Raw genomic sequence first — 22,772 nt, forward strand, 5'->3', positions numbered from 1 at the left:
GCACAAGCACATGTTCTTTCTCTCTCTTGAAATAAATAAACTTAAAAAAAAAACCTACTTTAAAAAAGTGTTTGGAATTTACTAAATATTTTAAAGAAATAAGTAAAACTAAATATTTAAACATTTTTTGAAGTTTTATTTATTTTGAGAGAGAGAGAGGACACGTGCACATGAGTTGGGGAGGGGCAGAGAGAGAAGGAGAGAGAGAATCCCAAGCAGGCTCTGCGCTGTCAGCACAGAGCCCAACTCGGTGCTTGATCTCCCAAACCATGAGATTATGAGCTGAGATGAAATGAAGGCTCCCCCACTCAACCAGCTGAGCTACCCAAGCACCCCACTAAATAGTCAGACTTTTCAAGTGCACCTTCTATAACACATTAAGTAAATCACATTCATAAAAATATAAACATTATTATCATTCTCATATAAATTGTTAGCAGATAAAATTAATGAAAATAGGGGCGCCTGGGTGGCGCAGTCGGTTAAGCGTCCGACTTCGGCCAGGTCACGATCTCGCGGTCCGTGAGTTCGAGCCCCGCGTCGGGCTCTGGGCTGATGGCTCGGAGCCTGGAGCCTGTTTCCGATTTTGTGTCTCCCTCTCTCTCTCTGCCCCTCCCCCGTTCATGCTCTGTCTCTCTCTGTCCCAAAAATAAATAAAAACGTTGAAAGAAAAAAAAAATTAAAAAAAAAAATTAATGAAAATAAAGTATTATTCAACAAACCCTAAAGACCATTATTGCTACCACAGGTGGATTACGGTATCATTCAGTTAGGTATGGAACACCAGGTGGGGAGGGTAGTTAAGAACTATTTTTTTTTTTTACTTTTTATTAAAAAAATTTTTAATGTTTTATTTATTTTTGAGAGAGAGAGACAGACAGACAGACAGACTATGAGTGGGGGAGGGGCAGAGAGAGAGAGGGAGACACAGAATCTGAAACAGGCTCCAGGCTCTGAGCTGTCAGCACAAAGCCCGACGCGGGGCTCAAACTGGGAACAACAAGATCATGACCCAGGCTGAAGTCAGATGCTTAACCAACTGAGCCACCCAGGTGCCCCTATTATTTTTTTTAATGTTTTATTTATTTTTGAGAGGGCGTGAGTGGGGGAGGAGTGGAGAGGGAGGGGGACACAGGATCTGAAGCGGGCTATGTGCTGACAGCAGCAAGCCTGTTTTGGGGCTCGAACTCACAAACCTAACCATGAGATCATGACCTGAGCCAAAGTCACATGCTCAGCATACAGAGCCACCCAGGCACCCTGAGAACTATTTTAAAATGTTGGTTCTGATGTGCCTGATGAAAACCTGCATAGGCAATTAAAGCTAAGGGTCGGGGGCACCTGGGCAGCTCAGTCAGTTAAGCATCTGACTCTTGATTTTGGTTGAGGTCATGATCTCACGGTTCAAGTTTGTGGGATCAAGCCCGGCCTTGGGCTCTGCTCTGACAGCACGGAGTCTGCTTGGGATTTTTCTCTCTTCCTCTCTCTCTGCCCTTTCCCCACTCATGTGAGCACTCTCTCTCTTTCAAAATAAATAAGTAAACTTAAAAAAAATAAGGATAAGGATCAGGAGCTCTGGGGTAAGGGCTGAGCTCAAGGTATAAACTTGGAATTATCAGTCCATGAAGGCAATTGAAACTTGGGAAATAGCTTTGTGTAAGCGATTTGAACTGAGCTTTAGGAAAGTCTAGGATTTTAATTGAACTAGAAGATGTGTAGGTGGAAGAATGGATTTACAAACTGAGGAAAAGAGCAAAGCAAAGAAAGCTATGGTGTTAAGATTAAGTGGATACTGTTAGCCGTGCGCTGGCCAATGTTTAACAACTTGCTCTTCAGAGGTGAAGGGAAACCCTGGTTTATCGTGTTTGCTGATTTCCGTGGTATAAATGCTCCCATTAGAGTCACTGTCAAGCTATCAGCATCACTGAGCATGGGGTTGGGAACAGATGAGCACAATCAGCTGTTGTAAGCTCATGTTGTGAGCAAGTGAACTTAGCCCACAGCTAGACGCAGTCCTGATGGAGAGGGAGGGTTCTATCTGGGAGTGGTGTTGGATACATTGAAGATAAAGTGAACGACTAGTGTGGCTGTGAAGACAGATGACAACAAGTGTTGACAAGGAGGTGGAGAAATCGAAACCTTCATACATCGCTTCTCGGCCTTTTGGCCAAGGTCAAGTGTAGAAACCTTCATACAGTGCTGCTGGGAATATAAAATGGTGCAGCCACTGTGGAAGGCAGTTCGGCAGTTCTTCAAGAAGTAAACGTGGAGTTACCGTACGACCGAGCAATTCCACACCTAACTATATTTCCAAGAGAACTGAAACATATGTTAACACAAAAACTTGTCCATGAATACTCATAGCAGCAATATTAACAATAGCCAAAAAGTGGAAACATCCCAAATGTCCGAGTAATGAATGGATAAATAAAATGTGGTATATCCATACAATGGAATGTTATTGGGCCATAAAAAGAAATTAAATACTGATACAAGCTACCACATGGAGGAACCTTTGAAAACCTTACGCTAAGTAAGAGAAGTCAGATACAAAAGGCTGTCTATTGGGGGCGCCTGGCTGGCTAAGTTGGTAGAGCATGACACTCTTCATCTCTGGGTCATGAGTTCAAGCCCCATGTTGGGTGTAGAGATTACAAATAAAATAAAATAAAATAAAATAAAATAAAATAAAATAAAATAAAATAAAACGGCCACCTATTGTATAATGCCATTTATGTGAAATGTCAGTAATAGATAAATCCATGACACATAGAGTAGACTGGTGGTTGCCAGGAGCTGGGGGAGGGGAAGATGGAGAGTGAATGTTGATTGGTAAGATTTTGAGGACTCTTAACCCCCAGTTTGAGAAACAATATTCTAAGAGATTGTGGCATGGCAGCTGTTCAGATATGTTTGCTTCATTGGAATTATTGAAGCCCTGACTGCTGACCTGGCTCTCCAGGCTGGAAGTCTCTCCACCAGGTCAAGTTCTCCATCACAAACAGCTAACACATCTGAATATGAAGCTGTCCTTGGAGAGCTTTGCATAGGCCAACCTAGTTGGCCTGTGTCTTTCATGCATGATTAAAAGCTCAGGTGAAAAAAATTTGATGGAACATTTTGATCTCATTAAAAACCAAGAAAAGCACATCTTTGAAATATAATCTCATAAAACCCTGCTTGTAGACAGATGTGTGTACCAAATTCTCACCTATCAGAAAGGGATTGAAATTTATAAAGGGACATTTTGTTTCCTGGCGACAAAGCCATTTCAATCCTAGGGATATTTACAAGCAATACCAAAAAGCTCTCTGCACCTGACAGACTGGCTGCAGGTACCAAGTGTCTAAATGTCAGCGACCAGCCTCTCTCTTGGAGAGATTAGCTTTGGAGGAGTTGTTGGGGGAGAAAAAGTGGAAAAAGGACAGATGTTATTTCATATGTAAGAGCAGACTGGGATTAGGGGGTGAGTCAAGACGGGTGGTAAACAGCAAGGGGAACCAGGGAGGTCTAACTGCTGCTGTCATCATTGCTGTTAGGCCAGAAATGGCTCCTTCCTCATAGACCTCACAGAAAGAGGAGTGAAGAGCCTGGGCACTCCTTCCATGAGCTCTCTGCAGGCAGGGTCAGCTGGCTTTGTTTTCTTTTTTCTTTTTGTTAGCCAATTTACAAAGAACTGAACATAATCTCCTAATTGTCCTGAGAATTTGATGTTACTCAGTTTGGGTGGGTGGGTGGGATCCACTCAATCATCTTAGCAGGGCATTGTCATCCCTGTTTTATGGGCACAGGGTTTAACAACAGGTCCGCGGTTGTGCAGGATAAGATGAGAGTCTGGATCCCTGGGGTCTAATCCAGAGCGCCTTGCACAACTCCAGAACCACTCTAGAGTCTGCCCTTTTGCCACCATTCAGTCACTCAACAAATACTAATTGATAGTGATTGTGTCAGGCACTGTTCTGGGCCCTTGGGCTACATCAGTGAACAAAAACAAAGATGCCTCTTCTTATGTTGTTTCCATCTGATCTGGAGTGAGGGCAAGGGCAGAAATAGACAATAAACACAACGAAAAGTTAAGTTAGAAAGTGCGTTTGAAGGTGGTAAGTGTATAGAAGAAAGGAGTCACTTAGGATTTGAAAATCAATAGGGTGGGAGGGGAGGAATTACAATTGTAAATAGGGTGGTGGAAGCAGGAGGAATAATATCAGGGGCCTTGGTAGGGGCTGAAGGGGAGGGTGCACGTAAAGAGAGGAGCCCCAGAGCCGGGTGCAAGGGTGCTCCTACGTGTCACTAATGGCGGCTGTCGTTACCACACCAGTTCCATCTCCTGTGCCCAAAGTGGACAGGCAGCTCTAGTTCCAGACAGGCTGGACAGCAGGGTCCTGCCTGACCCAGGGCCTGGTGGCACAAACTGCCCCAGCTGGGTGTGAAGACCCAGCAACCAGTTTTGTGTAATGTGCCCATGGTCAAATGAGCTGGGGTGACCGAGTGCCGTCTGTGGTTTTTGATCAAAATGGGAGTTGAAAACCCCAGAGTTGAATAGAAAATGCTGAAAGAAGGGGCAGCGGAAGGCCAAGGCTCCCCCATCCTCCTTCAGACTGGGAGCCTCGGGACTCCCAGCTCCGTGTTGCTAGGCAACAGCACACAGATTGAGGGCAGCCAGCAGGGGCCAGCCTGCCTGGGGTCTGTTTGCTTTGGCTGCTGCTGGGTCTGGTACCTGTTCCGGGGGAGAGGCTGTGTCACTTGGAAGCAAACACCTGACTGTGTAGGGTTATTAAAGGAAAGCCAAAAAGCCATCCTTGACTCTGAGTTGGCCTCAGGGCCTGCAATTCCACCTTTAGCAATTTGCTCCTTCAAGCAAAGTCTGTGGTGTCAAACTTTTTGGGGGCTAAAACAAAATCTTAACTGAGAAGACTAAATATGCAGAAGAGATTTTAGGGAGGAAAATGTTGCTTCATTAAAGGGGGGAATCCCCATTCCCGGCTGAAGGGGCTTTCTAAACCCCTAGATTCTGAACCATAATTTGAAAATCCTTGGCTTAAAGTATTTCAGCCCCCTGTTAAAAAGTGAACAGCCTTTGTTCAGCAAAATATTAAGCTATTTTATTTTATTTTATTTTAATTTTATATTTTTAAATGTTTATTTATTTTTGAGAGACAGCGTAAGTGGGGCAGTGGCAGAGAGAGAGGGAGATAGAATCTGAAGCAGGCTCCAGCCCCTGAGTTGTCAGCACAGAGCCTGACACGGGGCTTGAACCTGGGAACAGCAAGATCATGACTTGAGCCAAGTCGGACGCTTAACCGACTGAGCCACTCAGGCGCCCCAATATTAAGCTATTTTAAAATTACTAATATGTTATGACATATTTTCATGGTTTTCTGCTGGGGTAGGGATGGTGGAGAACAGACTCCTCTGAGGATCTGATGAAATCTGTACACCCTCTGCCCAGGAAAATGCACATACATGAAATTCTGCATCTGGTTGTATCGGGGAAGTTGTCCATAGACCGTAGATTAAGGAGCTCTCTGTCTTTCAGGACATTTGTTTATCTGATTTACTTCCAAATGAGACAGTACTTAAGTCTTGAGAAGAGTGAGTTTTGAAGGAGGGAGGGAGGAGAATCAGAATCTTGGGGATGGAGTCTGTATTTTTAACATGATCTCCAAGCAGTTGTGATGATCAGATAGGCATGGGCATTAGGGCTCTGGAGGTGGTTTGTCTAGCCCCGAAGGCCCAGGAGACACTGCTGTGAGTTGGCAGCCCTTATGAGGGTGAGGAAGAGGGAGGGAGAGAGAGAGAAGCCCTGCTTTCCCCCTCTAGTCTGACAAGCTGGAGAATAGGAAAGGAATCTCCATCCTGCCCTTTGTAATGGGAAACTGAGGTTACTTGTGCCCCTGAGCCTCAGCCAGGCCCTCCACTCAAAATTCAAATGAGGGCACTCCAAAGCAAAAAGAACAAAGACCAGTACTTCAGGACACCATCCAGCTAGGACTGGGCCTAAGAAAGAGTCTCATTTGGGACACTGATGTTCAAGTTCCGATATTTGTGGTTTTCCATGTTCTGGACTAATGAGAGGTCATTCCTCCCTCCTAGCAAAGGGTTAGTGTCTCCTTAATAGTCAGATTGTTTAATGGGATCTGCTCCCATCTGGGTCAGGTGCTTTCCAAGCAAAGAAGCATTTGCCACTGAGTCAACAAATAACCTATTGATCCCGCTGTACCAAGCTTGGGGCGTTTTAACTGGTCTACCTCGCCTCCATCCTGACATTCTCTTCGGAGGATCTGGTTTTCAGGGATGGCGAGGGGACAGGAGGATGAACCTGCAGTTGAGGGAAGAGCAGGAGGCGGCCTCCTCCAGACCCCAAGGCCTGTAGTCAAAATCCGGGTTTACTTAAGAACCTGTTTCTTGACGCAGGCCCTATCCCAGCCAAGACAAACCCAAGTCGTGTTTCTCTCCTGCTTCCTTGGGTGGTTGTGACTTTATGCTGCGTGACTTGGTGGTTCTCGGACTTGGGATACGAGACCCTGGTTGGCTCTGTCTCTCCTGCCTGTGGTGGGGGATGTATCCTCTTCCCCCCACTGTAGTTGCTGCAGTAATCCTTCCTCCTGTCAATGTTTTGCTCAAGTGGAGCCATTTATCCAAAATGAACAGTTAAGATGTGTGCATTCCAATGTGTATAAATTTTACCTAAAAAAAAAAAACAAAAAACCAGCAACAACTTCCAGAAGGGAGGAGTGGGTGGAAGTAAATGGGGAATGAGTAGAGGTAGATGAAGAATGACAGAAATTAAGAATTGAAGCTGGTGGTTGGGGGTCATCATATTCTGTTCCAAAATTCTTGTTTTGACATTCACCACAATAAAAAGAAAAAAAGTACTTAGAGATGTCTGTTTTCTCTTAGAAGTCTCCCTACATGCCCCTTCCCCACTCAAGAATCTTGAAGAAACTCATACCCTTTACCCTAGTAATTCCACTTCTGGGAATGTATCCAAATCAAATAATGAGAGATGCACAGAAGGCTTCATAGTAGTGCTATTTAAAATAAGAAAAAGTTGGACAAAATTCCATGTTAAAGGAACTGCAGTGCAATCATTAAAGCCACGGGAAAGTGCTTGTGACCGAAATTGTAAAAAAAAAAAAAAAAAAAAAAAAGTCAGAGTACAAAACTCCACACTGTATGATCTTCATTTGGTTTTTAGAAATGCATGTGCATGTATAGAAAAAGAATGTGGAAAGGAATACAATCATAGGTTTAAAGTAGTGATCTCTGTTTGCTGGGCTTGTAGATTTTTATTTTCATTTTAATTCTAGCCTATATTTTCATCTTTTCTACAATGCACATTGAGCACTTTGACAATTATTTTAAAGACTGAGAAGTGCCATTTTGAAGGAAGCAGGAGGAAAAGGTGGAAGAAAGAACAGATTTCCATGCAGGTCCTAGCCGTAAAATAGTAAGGTACTGGAACTGGAAGGAATCTTGCAAGTGGCCTAAATCCAAATTTCTCAGTTACAGATGAGAAGACTGAGGCCCAGAAGAGTCAAACGACCCCCTCGGCTGTTTGTTGTCAGTCTCTCAGACTGCTTGTTTTAGCATCACACGGAGCCCTTACTTCCCTCCCAGGAACTTCGCAGCTCCAGAGTGTGCCGTGTTAACCCCTGCAGGCCCCGCTTGGGGAGCAGCCTTTTGTCTTTCCAATCTAGGCCACCTGTTGCCAGCGTCCTTGGCCAGGGGAGCTGCAGAAATGACCTGACAGGAAGAAGGCCAGAGGAGCAAGGGGCCAACTGCCGCCCGATCACTCTGTGCCTCTCCCTCTGACAGTTCCAACCAACTATCCCTGCCTACTCGGTTCTGCTGTGGTTACTTCTAAGGAGTGAGGTTAAATGTTTGTGGGGTCTGGCCTTGTGGCTTTCAGGCCATCATGAGTTGAAAAACAAACAGTGCAGTTCAATGGTTACTGTCACGTTGGAGTCAAGAGACGTGATACAGTCTTTGCCAGAGTCCTTACACGTGGTCTTAGTCCGTTCTGGCTACCATAACAGAACACTACGGACTGGGTAGCTTAAAAGGCAAACGTTTCTTACTCATGGTTCCGGAGACTAGGAAGTCAAAGATCAAGGTGTAGGCAAATTCATTGTCTGGTGAGAGCACTGCCTGGTTTGCAGATAACCCTCTTCTCACTGTATCCTCACATGGCTCTGTTCCTCTTTGTTTTTTTTTTTCTTTTTCATGTTTATTTTTGAGATAGAGAGTGCCAGCGGGGGAGAAGCAGAGAGAGGGGGGGACAGAGGATCAGAGCCCGATGCGGGGCTCAAACCCACAGCCATGAGATCATGGCCTGAGCCGAAGTGGGACGCTTAACCAACTAAGCCACCTAGGTGTCCTGACACTAATCTCTTCGTGAAGGCTCTACCCTCAGGCCCTAATTACCCACCAAAGGCCTCACCTCCAAATACTATCTTATCAGGGCTTCGACATATGAATTGGTTGGGGGTGGGCACAAATGTGCAGCCCATAACAGTTATCAAAACCTTCTCTGGAGAACGTGGGGGCAAGCAGGAGTATGCAATGATAACTAACTGTAGAGAATGGTGGAAGACCAGAAATAAGCCTACCTACGTGTTTATGGTCTGTCTCCTCCCTGTGCCATCCCTGCCAGCACACTCCCCACCATGCCCACATCTGCACCCTTAAGAGCTGTGACTGTCTCGGATACCACTGCTTCACCAGAACCTAGCACATAAGAGACCCTCAGTAACTACTTGTTGAACGCGGTATATGAGTAAACACCATTTTCCTAGAATGTGGAAGACCCGACATGTTCCAAGCTAACGGTATTCCCAGAGTTTAAACATTTTAGTTCCAAAAGAGCAGAATGTTTGAAAAACAGTTATTTTTTAGCACTTAATATTTATTTGTACAACTGTAACACGATGCTTCCAAACAGTTGTCATTAGCCAACACATAAGCACCAGGGAACTGCCATGGGCATATCCAGTGAGACTGTCATGATGTCCGCTCTGTCTGTTGCCTTCCACTTTTTCCTTCCACTCCTCCCTCTTGGTGTCTTTTGAATTTGGCATCTATCTATCCATATATATATCTACCTATATATATAGGTAGATATACTTTTTAAATATATATATTTAAAAATATATATACATATATATAGAGAGATAGATATACACTTTGGGGGATATTTCCTTTTTTTTAATTTCTTTTTTATGTTTGATTTATTTTTGAGGACAAGAGAGACAGAGCACAAGCAGGGGAGGGGCAGAGAGAGAGGGAAACATAGAATCTGAAACAGGCTCCAGGCTCTGAGCTGTCAGCCCAGAGCCCAAATGCGGGGCTCAAACTCACAGACCGCGAGATCATGACCTAAGTCGAAGTCAGACGTTCAACCAACTGAGCCACCCAGGCACCCCTGGGAGGATATTTCTTGAATGCAACTACCAGATCACAGATTTCTACTCTCTGGGGTACTTAATAGGATAAATCAGAGGTTGGGCATTTTCCTGTGGCATAATCTTTTTTTTAATTATTTTTTTTAAATTGTGGTAAAATACACATAGCATAAAATTACCTTGAACATTAAAAAGAATTTTTAATGTTTATTTATCTTAGAGACAGAGCGTGAGTGGGGGAGGGGCAGAAAGCGAAAGAGAGAGAGAGACAGAATCTGAAGCAGGCTCCAGGCTCTGAGCTGTCAGCACAGGGCCCGAAGTGGGGCCCGAAACCACGAACCACGAGATCATGACTTGAGCCAAAGCCAGACACTTAACTGCCTGAGGCCCCCAGATGCCCCTATCTTGACCATTTGTAACTGAACAGGTCAGGCATTAAGCAGCCATCACCACCATCCATTGAAAGAACCCTTTTCATCTTGCAAAACTGAAATTCTGTACTCAGGGGCCCAGTCCCCAGAAACCACTAATTCTACTTTTTCTCTCTATGAATTTGAGAGGTACTGTGGGTACCTCATATAAGTGGAATCATATACTATTTGTCCTTTGGTGAGTGGCTTAATACAATTGGCATAATTTTCCTGTACCAACAGACAGCTCAGCATTTGACCAAGGAAGTTCCAACTTAGGGATTTTTTTCTTCTCCTCTCTCATATTCCCCAGGAGTATCGCATGTGGCTGGAGGATTTAGGGGAGGGCAGATTAACTAAGGTGCCCACCCCTCATTTCCAAACCCTACCCTTCTTTTCCTGATGACAGGCAGCAGCCACTGCCTACTGTGCCCTGTTTGAAATTGTGAGTTGGATATGTGCACGGGGGAGTGAGGAACTGTGTGCTAGACATACATGCGGAATATATTTGTGGGTCTCCTTTGTGAATCTGTATGTTATGCAGACTATACGCTTTCAAAGATCACTGGGTGAATTGAGGTACTGTTGGGGATTTGATTTGTTCACAGAATGCTGAATATAGCCCAGGAGCGCTGCCATTTATATCTCTGATTTAACTATCTGTCTAAGCTTATATTGTGAATGGTGAGATCTCAAAGGATAGTTTAGATTTGAAACAGCTGCAGTAGATCCAGCCACTTTGGATGGTGGAAATATCCCCAAGTGACATGAAATAAATTAGCACATATTGAAAAGGGAATTTTCTAAGGCTTGGAATCACCATTTTCCCGGCAAACCCCCCACGCAAGTGGCACCCAGGGGACACCAAATGAAAGGCGATGAAAAGAAATGGACTTGGCCCGTGTGTCTCCAAAACGCCAAATGTAGTCAGAGTGAACTGAAATTATCTGCCCGAACAGATTAGATATTTTAACACCAATTCTCAGGCCTCCGAAGCAAGCCTGTCAGCTGGCACACAACCAACACTGTCTTATTTAATTTTTAGATTTGGCTGTTAAATTTGGCCCAGTGTGAGTCTGTGTTTGATTGGGTGTATGGGGATGGTGGATTTCTGGTGGGAAGGCCTGGGTTCTAGCTCAGTGACTTACCAGCTGTGTGAACTTAGGCCATTTCACCCCTGTGTGAGTGTTTCCTCACCTGTACAGTGAGGGAAGCACTCCTGCTCTGCTTGCCTTATGGGGAATTTGAAGATCAAATGAGACCGTGTTTGGGAACCGTAAAATCACTATGCGGATGACCAGCTTAATCATGCTCGCAGTGGGAACATCAAATCCTTTCTGCCCGGTTCACTCAATTCTGCATTTAATTTACATACTGTGAATTTTACCCCTCATTCTTGCAGTAAAACCCTTTGGGGAGTATCATATTTAGACCTGGAATTGCTATATGTGTAGTTGCTCTCTTCACCTTAGAGTCCTCTGAGATAAGGAAAAGACTGGAATTGGGGGTGGGGAGAATAGACCCAGAGAGATAGTAGCCCAAGGGCACAAAGAATCCTGATGTTTTTCTTTCCTAGATGACACTGATGTCTAAGTCCAAAGCCGAAGATTCTCATCAAAAGTTAGGCTCACTGGGGCAGCTGGGTGGCTCAGTCAGTTAGGCATCCAACTCTTGATTTCAACTTACAGTTGGTGGGATTGAGCCCTGTGTTGGGCTTTGCGCTGACGGCACAGGACCTGCTTGGGATTCTCTCTCTCCTTCTCTCTCTGCTCCTCCCCTGCTTGCATGCACTTTCTCTCCCTCTCAAAATAAATAAACGAACATAAAAAAATTAGAACTCCCAAAACAGTTCCCCCAATTTTCCCCCTCTCCGCATCTTCTCCCTTTGGATGAAATTGCTGAGTTTGTATGTTGCTATCTTGAGCCATACTGGGCGCAGCACTTAGTAACTCTAATGGCTGGGCATAGAATATATATTTGGTAAATATTTAAAATAGAGGGAAATAAAATTGTTCTCTTATCATCTTGAGTTTCTGAAACTACAGCTCGAGAAACAACACGTTCACTATATTTCCACAAATCTGAGATGCCATTGCTGCTTAGACCCACCGTTTTTTACGTATTGCAAAGAGAGGAAAAGCTTTATCAGTTAAAATATGACACAGTGCTTCCTTATTGTGTCAATTATAAGCCACTTTGATTTCACAGATGTTAAAATGTGAAATAAATATGCATTTTAGAATAAATGAAATGCAGCGTGTTTACCTCTTCCAAAAGGTAAAGCTTTCTGCTTTTCGTTCTGATGCATTCTTAGATTAGCAAACTTCAAAATGGTCTCATTTTTAGTCTCAGCTCCTTGCATTTACACGTGGTATGCAATCATGCTCTTATGTGGGTTGAAAGGGGACATTAAATCGATTTTTCTTATGGACACAATAGTACCAAGTACTTCCCTGCACTTGAATATAGATTTAAGTAAGGGCGGATTATAAAATACTTGTCAGAGCCAAAATGATAATAGTTCTGTGATCTGTTGTTTATTACGAGATTTAAAAGAGTGAGAAATGTTTAAGGGCATTTGATGGATCTATTGTGGGTTTTTTTTATCCTCCCAAGTAGTGCTTTTTATTACTTTTGTTGTTACTGTTGTTCTATTTAATGCTTGATTGGGCTATTTTGTGGCTCTTATTTAGGTTATTGTTAGTTCAGTAAAGCAACTGAACTGTGAGTGTCCCACTGCACAGAGAAATTAGGCATGAATAGGTTCAGGTGATGAGAGCTGCCTGGGTGAGATAGGATGTTTTCATAAAATGTAAGGTGGGAACTCATCATCTTTCCAGGCAGAAGGGAGTGTGAAGAATAGGAAAATACAGCTTCTATGACAATCCTTTGCACATTTTTCACAGACCAGTTCTTGCTCATAATTCTACGGTTTAGGACAAGAAAGCCAGCACCTGTTTCCAGCCTGTTCTGTAGTTTCCTTCTCACATTCCTTTGGTCCGTTGGGTCATTATCTATATGCAACAGCAAGAGAGTCACCACACAGAAAGGATTTCTAAGGACTGGACTGTGGTTGGGTGGAGAGGAGTGATCCAAATCATTGCAGCTCCTGTGGGCTTCCTAACAAACATTCGGGCACCATGATCCTTGCTCCCTGCTGGGGCCCCAGGCGCGTGTCGGCAGCCCGGCAGTCCTCGTGCTGGGCGGGAAGTGGGTGGAAAGCTGTTAATGTCTGGTCACTGCTAATGCACGTTTTGCCCACTGTTGTCTCCCCTGCAGTCTGAGTACCACTACGAGTACACCGCGTGTGACAGCACGGGATCCAGGTGGAGGGTCGCCGTGCCGCACACCCCGGGCCTGTGCACCAGCCTCCCCGACCCTGTCAAGGGCACTGAGTGCTGTAAGCATTCCTGCCGCTCACCTCTGGCCTCTGCCCCGAGCCTCCTGCCATCCAAGCCAGGCCCTCTCTGACAGCGCAGCTGCCTTAAGGAATCAGATCTCTCCCCCAGTTAGTCCCCGGCCCCTTTGAGATTTGGTACAGAAATGTGATTTCATGGATGCAAACTGGGTATCTAAATTTTCTTTTCTTTTCTTTCTTTCTTTCTTTCTTTCTTTCTTTCTTTCTTTCTTTCTTTCTTTCTTTCTTTCTTTCTTTCTTTTAAATTTAAATCCCATCAGGGGATAAAGTATGAGCAATTCCAGCTGTGTGCCAGTCAGCAATTTCTTTCTGTTTGCATACATTTTCTTTTGTGCCTGTGCATCTCTCTCCAGTCTGCACTTACCAGCCACAATCAGGCATTAGGAAAAGACTGTGATTTGCTTTTGTTCTTGAAAAGGAAGCCAGAGAAGATGAATTTCTGCACAGACAGACCTTTAAAATGCACTGGGCATCACTTCAGGGAACAAGAACCTTGCCCAGCTGCGGAGCTGTGCGATCAGAAAAGCCGTGACTTGTCTGCAGCTCTGTCCCCACTTCTGCGACTCTGTAGTCACAATTTTTCTACAATTGGCAGCTATTTCCCCTCCACTGTTCTTCTAAGCAGTGTAAAGGGATAAAACAGGGACTAGAATCAAGGAATACTTGGAGATTTGGAAAGGAGATTTAAATTCTTTTTTTTTTTTTAATATTTATTCATTTTTGAGAGACAGAGCATGAGCAGGGGAGGGGCAGAGAGACAGGGAGACACAGAATCCAAAACAGGCTCCAGGCTCCGAGCTGTCAGCACAGAGCCTGACTCGAGGCTCGAACCCACTGAGCGCGAGATCATGACCTGAGCTGAAGTAGGACGCTTAACCAACTGAGCCACCCAGACACCCCGAGGGCATTTAAATTCTTTAAAAAAAAAAAAACCAAAAACTTACATAGTGCCTGGTTCAGTCGGTGAGCAAATAAATGCTTGTTAAACTACTGAACGGATATTGTGAAGATCTGAGCGGGACTGAGGTGTGACTGCTGCAAACAAGTGAGCCATCTTCAGGTAACTCCGCCAGCTTAACCGAGCTCTTATGTGCATGCGCTGTGAACCACCGAGATATATAAGGCACAGTCTCTGCCTTCAAAAGTTTAATGTCTGGTGGAAGAAGCAGACATTCATTCCTCCATTCATTTTTTCAGCAAAACTATATGGAGCCCCTACTATGTCTGTGCCAGTTACTGAGCCACTGTCCCCAGAGGAGCTCAGAGCCTAGCAGCAGGCACACACCAATATGATGTATTCATATGAGATGACAAAGGACAGGAGGTACGGGTGCCTAGGGCTCAGGAACAGCTCGGGGAACTTCTTGGGCAGAGGTTTGCAGGTGGAAGAACACCAGACACATTCAGGGAAGAACATGTGGTCTGGGGTGGAGGCAATGCATGGAAGGTGACGGTGACAGATGGGGCTGTAGTGGAGCAAAGCCTGTAGTGGGAGATCAAGCTGGAAAGTTAGGTTGAGGAAAAAATTGCAGAAGATTTTGAATGCCTGGCTGAGAGCTTAGATTCTATAACCCAAGGGGAGTGCCTGATGATCTCTTAAATAACAGGAATAATAGTACCTATCCGTGTTTTAGAAAGATACCTCTGACCACAGAATGAGCAAAAGCAGGAAACAGGGAACTAGTTAGGAGGACTCTGTAATCATTGAGCTAACAGCCAGGAGAATCCCAACCAGCATGGTGGCAGTGGAGCCAGAAAGGAGACAGAGACCAGAGACTCGGGGAAATTCATGGCACCGTTCAGAAGACCATGGTATGTTCTACTGGAGAGCTCTCAGAATGGCCAAGGCTGTCCCTCAGGAAACGAAACCGTCAGGGACAAGTTCACTAAAGCAGAGCTCCCACAGCCCTAAATTTTATTTTTTATTAAAAAAAATTTTTTTTCAACGTTTATTTATTTTTGAGACAGAGAGAGACAGAGCATGAACGGGGGAGGGTCAGAGAGAGAGGGAGACACAGAATCTGAAGCAGGCTCCAGGCTCTATGCTGTCAGCACAGAGCCCGAAGCGGGGCTTGAACTCAGGGACCGCAAGATCATGACCTGAGCCGAAGTTGGCCGCTCAACCGACTGAGCCACCCAGGCGTCCCGAATTTTATTTTTTAAAATAACCGCTTTATTGAGATATAATTTGTATATCATAAAATCCACCCCCTTAAAGTGTAAAGTCTAGTTTTTAGAATATTCACAGTTGTACAACCACTATCTAACTTCACAATATTTTCATCACCCCCAAAAGAAACATCATATCCGTGAACAATCTCTACCCACGTCCCCTCCCCCCAAGCCCCTGGCACCATAGATCTGCTTTCTGTCTCTGTGGATTTTCCTATTTTGGACTTTCCATATAACGGGAATCATACAAGATGTTTTAAATCTTAGTGGGTCAACTTCTGGATCTTGATCCTCTGCTCCTCATTTTAGGGTGCCCACAGGTTGCCTACTCCTCCTGGTGGCAGTGGCCTCACCACTCTGCCCTTGTCCCTTCTCTGCGTTCCAGCCTTTTCTTGCAAAGCCGGGGAGTTTCTGGACATGAAGGACCAGTCCTGTAAGCCATGCGCTGAGGGCCGCTACTCCCTTGGCACGGGAATCCGGTTTGACGAGTGGGATGAGCTGCCCCATGGCTTTGCCAGCCTCTCAACCAACATGGAGATCGAGGACACCACCACCGAGTCCACAGAGAACTGCACTGCGTGAGTGCCCCCTATAGTCCCCTCCCCTGTGCTGGGCTGGGGAGGATGGAAACCAGGGAGCCAAGCAGCCAAGGGTTAGGTTGGAGCAGCTTCCCACAGGACTGTTGGACATAACGCCCACCTCAGCCCACTCTTACTGATCCAAGCTTACAGTGACTGACAGGCGTTGGTGAGGGGTAAAGAACAGGGGGAAATAGAGAGGGGTGGATACGGTGGATAAGGGTTAAATGGCCCCGTCCACTTAAAATAGAACCTAACTGGATTTCTGCCATGGGATTTTGGATCAGCAATAAGCTGCCTCAACTTGATTGCAACCCAATGTGTAAAGCGCTAGGTGTCTTCCTGGCTTTGGTGCTAACTTCTAAAACTGGTCAGCCCAACCTGAGTTTTTAGGTTTGAGGGAGATAGACTAGGGCCAGATCTTTGGTCAGTGTTGGGTGGGATCTTCCAAACCTCTTGAGACCCTGGTGACCAGAAAAAATTTTCTAGCTCAGAAGGAGATCTTTTCAGTACTTGAAAAGCTCAGCCCCAGGTGCTTGAGTAACTGGTGAGTGACCCTTATCATATCTTTCAATATTTAATTCCAGGGACAGGAATTAAATGATGTGCCTTCTATGTGTCAGGCACTATTCTAGATGCTTTACATATATTACTTTCTATAATTCTCTCAAGAACCCTCTGAAATTGGTTATCATTATTTCCTTTACACAAATGAGGAATTGGAGGCTTAGCAAGGTTAAGTGACTTGTCCTTTGTTACCCAGCTTAGAACTGGTGACATTGGAATTCAAACCCAGTGCCAAGCTCTCTACTGCCCCATGAAGCCACCCTCAGATAACATTTAGTGTATGCTAGGCAATGTCGGGTCCTAGGGAGGAGAAACAGAGGGGTGCACAGATGCTCTTTGTTAAATATTGACAAATAAGATGCCAGGAAAGTACCTGAAAGTTTCTCTTACCCCCAAGTAATCAAAAGGATAAAAGGAGTTAATGATTGTTTACACTTGGGTCTCTAAAACTGGGACCAATGTGTCCCGTTCCTACACTTAAAAAGAAGGCCCATTAGCGGAGCCAGGCAACAGGTATTTTATAGTCCGATTTTAATGTCACTTTAGAGTTTAATATTATGTGTCAAAATCATTGGCATGACAACGTTGGCAACAGAGATAAAGCCAGGGAGGATTAAAGCTGAAAGGAGACCCATTTACGTCCTAATAGAGAATGTAATTGACTCCACCTCCCCACCCCTGCAACAAGGTGCAGGCCCGGTCACCCAATCAATTCTTACCCGCTTGAAGAAAGGGTTTCTCTCTCTGGGGACCTCACTGAGCGTCCAGAAATCATTACCTCTCAGCAAGACAGGATGTGGGCCAGTTAATAACAACTTGTGTTTCCATAGCACACACTGCTTCAGGGCCTGGATCTTAAGGCATCCAAGACATCCCTGGGAGGGGAGAAAGAATGTTTCTCCTCTGTAGAAATGGAGACGAAATGGCCATCTAGAGAGGCTGTGTGATTTCCTCACCGCCCTCAGAAAGGCAATAATTGAGCTAGTACCGAGATGTTACCCGAACCCATGTCCACTGTCTCCAACCTGACCAGAGCCAGCCTCCCCGCTGTTCTGCCTCCGGCGCTCCCCAACTCGTCTCAGCCTCTGCTCCAGCCTCTGCATGCCACTGGCTGCCAGCAGCCAGACCGAAAAAACACAAGTCCAACCACCGTACTTCCCCACTCGAAACTCCAGATTCTGTGGATTCCTGTTGCTCCTGGAATAAAATCCAATACCTTGCCGCAGCCTGCGTGGCCTGCCTGGTCTGGCCTCTGCCTTCTGCCCATTTCTCCAGCTTCACCCAAATGCCTTCCCTCTGGCTTACTGTGTTCCAGCCACGTGGCCACCATACTCCTTCCCTCCTGGGTCTTTGGACACGCTCTTCTCCAGCTCTTCTGGCTCACTGCTGCTTCACACTCAGGTCTCTGCCTGAAGGTCACTTCCTCGGAGACGCCGGCTCTGACCCCACAGATTCCCGTCACATACACACTCTTGCACCATCTTGTATTTCTCCTTATGGCACTTAGCAGACTTATTACTATGTGATCAATTGTGTGATTAGTTAAGTTTCCTAATAACTTCCATGCCTCGATTTCCTCATCCTAAAAAAACAAAACAAACAAACAAACAAACAAAAAAACAGTGTTAAAAATAGTATTCTTGTAGGTTGTGGTAAGGACTAAATGAGATGATCCATGTGAAGAATTCAGAGCAATCCCTGCCACTAGAAATCAATCAACACATGTTGTTATTATTGAATGTGAAATGATCTTCACCAGAGACAACTCTGACAAAACCCAGAATCGTGATGCCTTTTGCAAATGTAGCCCACTTATGGCATCCTTTTAATTATTCATCTCACTCTAGGAGTTATTTATGGAAGATGCCATGGAGCACATCAGCATTAAGCGTTGTCTCTTTTAGCAGGAGAAATCAATACCATTCGATTAGTTGGGGTGTCTGGGATGAGCTCAGCGTAGGTATTTGAGAATAACACTATTTTTTTTAATGTTTACTTATTTATTTTGAGAGAGAGAGAGCGGGGGAGTTCAGAGAGAGAGGGAGAGACAGAATCCCAAGCAGGCTGTTAGGGCAGAGCCCAATGCAGGGCTTGATCTTACAAACTGTGAGATCATAACCTAAGCAGAAATCAAGAGCTTGTCGCTTAACCAACTGAGCCACCCAGGTGCCCTGAGAATAACACTATTAAAGAACTTGAGGGGCGCCTGGCTGGCTCAGTCAGTTGAGTGTCTGACTTCAGGTCAGGTCATGATCTTGTAGTTCTTGAGTTCAAACCCTGCACGGGGCTCTTTGCTGACAGCTCAGAGCCTGGAGCCTGCTTTGGATTCTGTGTCTCCCTCTCTCTTTGCCCCTCCCCTGCTCTCTCTCTCTCTCTCTCTCTCTTTCTCTCAAAAATAAATAAACATTAAAAAAAATAAATAAGGAACTTGAAATACATGCTATTATTCTAACAAACACAGGTCCCCTTAACAGACCACTGTTAATACTTGCCTGGGCTGGTCTCAGGCAAAACAATGAAAGAGTGGGATTATCTTTGGTCACCATTTTCTACATTAATCTATATAATTCTGAGTCCCTCCTATGTGCCAGGCACAGGGCTTGGTCCTGGGGCTACATTAGTGAGCAAGATAAGTTTGGTCTCTGTCCTTAGAGCATCTGTAAGCCAGCCAGGAAGACAGACAATTAAAGAAGAATTAGAATATGATCAGAAGAGGGGGCACCTGGGTGACTCGGTTGGTTGAGCATCTGATTTTGGCTCAGGTTATGATCCCAGGGGCATGGGATTGAGCCCCTTGTCGGGCTCTGTGCTGAGCCTGGAGCCTGCTTAAGATTCTCCCTCTCTCTTTCTCTCTCTCTTTCTCTGCCCCTCTCCCCTGCTCATGCTCTCTCTCTAAAAAAAAAAAAAAAAAAAAAAAAAAAAAAAAAAAAAAAGAATATCATCAGAAGAAGAAGCCGAATTGCAAATAAAGAAAAGATGCTCAGCCTCACTAATAATCAAAGAAATAAGATGTAAAGCCCAATGAGACACTGTCTTTTACTACATCACATTGGCAACAACTTTACAGTCTGACCATTCCAAATTTGGGGAGGTCGTAGAGGAACAGGAACTCTCTCACGTGCTGGCGGGCACAAGTTGGTAGCAACTACTTTGGAGACAGTATGGCAGGAGCTGGGAGAGCTGGAGGTTCACATGCCCTCTAACCCAGCGGTTGTTCTCCCAACCACCTCCCTCAGACACGCGTACGAGGAGCAGAGCAAGCGTTTCTAACAGTGTGGGTACAAGAGCAAATCACTGGAAACAACCTAAAAGTCCACCAATGAGTAATGGGTAAATAACTCTGGTAGAACCATGCAAGGCAATATTATAGAGTAGCAGAAATGAAAAAATAGCTCTGTGTGAATAGGGATGAATCCCACAATCATCATACTGAAACGAACAAAAAAAGTAAGTTTCAGCACACATAAATATGATGCCATTTACATGAGGTCTGAAAACGTGCAAAACCATGATCGTAGGGCATATTGTTTAGAAATACCTGCATGATTATTAAAGGATAAGGAACATGTGCAGATGGTAAGCACCATATTCTGGAAAGTTGTTACTTGGCTGAAAGGAGCAGGTGGTAGTCAAGGGCTTGAGATTAGCTGGGTGTACACCAAGGCTTCTGCTATATTGTATTTCTTAAGCAGGGTGGGGGTCTTCAATCTCTCATAGTATGTGTAAGTGAAGTAGCGGAGAGTTATGGCTACGAGAAGAGAATCTGTGAGAGTTCAGGGTACACATAGCAGAGGCCAGTAGAGTCAAGGGGGACTTCTCAGATGAGGTGACGTTATTTTAAGACATGAGGAGGAAGTAAACAGAGGGGGAGAGGAGGTAGTTTGTTCCAGGAAGAGTGACCAGCATGTGGGAATACCCAGGGGGAGGGAAAGTTTGGCAGAGAAAGTGAAAGAAATGCTGCAGGGCTGGAGTCTAGAAGGTTCTCTGGCCTTCCCTCTTCCCAGTTGCCAGTTACATGCAGCATCTAAAAGTGGGCATTTCCAAAAAAACAGGTGGGATAGATTGGATGGACTCTTGGTTTCTGAAAAACAGCAGTGTCTGCTAAATTTCGTTGACAGCTTCACAATTAGGCAGACTTGGGTTTGGATCTCAGCCCTGCCACTTGCTGGCTGAGGGATACCGGGCAAGGTACTCACTGAGCCTCAGTTTTACCATCCATTAAGTGGGAATGAATGGAAATCATGAATATAAAACGTGTAGTTCAGTACCTGGGAGGAAGACAGGTGGGGGTACACCTACCTGTCTTCCTCATGTCGGCTGTATCTCCAGCCTCCTTGATCCAGAGGTCATTCTTTACTGAGCATGTTTGTGACTAAATTCCCGTTTACGAGTCATGAGTCTGGAATTCCACCGAGACCCAGCAGGACATGAGACCTGCACTTCCCACAAAGCATGATGGGCCGTGCGCCTGCCAGTGAACTTGGCTCTCGTTCCCTCACAGGTCCAAGTGGGTTCCCCTGGGTGACTACATCTCCTCCAACACGGACGAATGCACAGCCACGCTGATGTATGCTGTCAACCTGAAGCAGTCTGGTTCCGTCAACTTCGAGTACTACTACCCAGACTCCAGCATCATCTTCGAGTTTTTTGTAAGCCCCTGGCCATGGGGGAGGCTGGGAGGTAAAGGCTCTCCAAGGCTCAGATTCATTTACAGGATCACAAGCACATTTCCGGTTGGGGATTTTCCACAGTTGTCTTCCCTCTGGAGAGAACTATGGACAAATGGGCTGAGACTTCAAGATGTGGGGAGAAAGGCAGAAGTTCGGGGACTCTGCAGGGGCAGGAGACCCTAGGCATTCCGCCTGCTCAGACATGAAAACAGCATGTAAAGGCTTCTGAGTTTTGAGTTATTTTTTCGGTGTTGATGCATTGCCTTTAAAAAAATTTTTTTTTTTAATGTTTATTTACTTTTGAGAGAGACAGAGCGTGAGCAGGGGAGGGGCAGAGAGAAAGGGAGACACAGGATCGGAAGCAGGCTCCAGGCTCCGAGCTGTCAGCACAGAGCCCGATGCGGGGCTTGAACCACGAACCATGAGACCATGACCTGAGCCAAAGTCAGATGCTTAACCTACTGAGCCACCCAGGCACCCCTGCTTTGACGTTTTGTGTGTATAACTAGCTCTTGCCCTGCTTCAGGACTCGTGTTTTGAGCTTAGTCCCCAAAGGAAACTGGAAGCTCTTCCCCCATAAGAAGAGCCCTCTGGAAGGCTGTTGCAGCATGGGGGGGGTGAAGAACCCATTTTCTTGGAAAGCTTTGACTCTGTCCCCAAACTCTTGCCGCCTCAGGTTCAGAATGACCAGTGCCAGCCCAATGTGGATGACTCCAGGTGGATGAAAACCACAGAGAAAGGGTGGGAATTCCACAGTGTAAGTATCATACCAGCCTTCTTGGAGCCTTTCCTGGGGATACCAGAAAAGGGATCAAGGGCTTTTCCTCCAAGGACAGTTTCCTCCTGGTCTGGGCTTCCCACCCCTCTGTCCCTAGAAGGCAGGGGTCTGACATGATGAGGATGCCATAGTTTCTGTCCTCTTGAGTTGACAGAATATGGGTGTGGGCCGACTTGCTCCCATGGCTTGACCCCAAGGACCAGCAGCTTCACAGGGTTAAGGGCCAGGTCTTCTGGGGATACACAGAACCAGAGAAGAGTGAGGGAAGTCCACTCACCCTCCTGTCAGCACCTTCAGGCTCCTCCATGGGTCTTACCTTGGAGATACTCGTGGTATATGTGGGGAGGGAGAGGCCATGAGGGTTGTAAGAGGAGGCTTCAAGGCAGAGAGGAGCTAAGCTGATCTGGGAGGAAGGGCAGAGCTGAGGAAGTTGAGGGAAGGGATCAGAAGAGGTGCCTCCACGCAGACAGTAAGGGGAAGGATCCCCACAAGAGGCTAATCCGATGGATTAGGGATATCCATCTCTGCAGCTAAAACCTGCAGCTAAAACTTCCTGTTTGTGGTTTCTAGGTCGAGCTAAACCGAGGCAATAATGTCCTCTATTGGAGAACCACAGCCTTCTCAGTGTGGTCCAAAGTTTCCAAGCCCGTGCTGGTGAGAAACATCGCCATAACAGGTACCAAGGGGGAGTTGGGTCCGGCATCTGCTGCTGATTTCCTAACTCTGTGTGTGTGGTGGGGGGGGCTGGTGAGGGCCGGTCCCCAGGCCTCAGTCT

At 45.6% G+C, this 22,772-nt stretch overlaps 1 protein-coding gene across 4 annotated transcripts in view; it reads left to right on the plus strand.

The window, feature by feature from the left end:
* Nucleotides 1-22,772, plus strand: part of ELAPOR1 (endosome-lysosome associated apoptosis and autophagy regulator 1) — a 71,992-nt gene that overhangs the window by 23,127 nt on the left and 26,093 nt on the right. For all 4 annotated transcript variants that reach the window (XM_053214571.1, XM_027058424.2, XM_027058425.2 and 1 more), the window contains exons 2-6: nucleotides 13,094-13,214; nucleotides 15,790-15,982; nucleotides 21,051-21,198; nucleotides 21,896-21,976; nucleotides 22,568-22,673. In XM_053214571.1, coding sequence (XP_053070546.1) covers nucleotides 13,094-13,214; nucleotides 15,790-15,982; nucleotides 21,051-21,198; nucleotides 21,896-21,976; nucleotides 22,568-22,673 — 649 coding nt within the window. The remainder of the gene's footprint in view (nucleotides 1-13,093; nucleotides 13,215-15,789; nucleotides 15,983-21,050; nucleotides 21,199-21,895; nucleotides 21,977-22,567; nucleotides 22,674-22,772) is intronic.

This window comes from Acinonyx jubatus, chromosome C1 (genome assembly GCF_027475565.1).
Source record: "Acinonyx jubatus isolate Ajub_Pintada_27869175 chromosome C1, VMU_Ajub_asm_v1.0, whole genome shotgun sequence".
NCBI lineage: Eukaryota > Metazoa > Chordata > Mammalia > Carnivora > Felidae > Acinonyx > Acinonyx jubatus.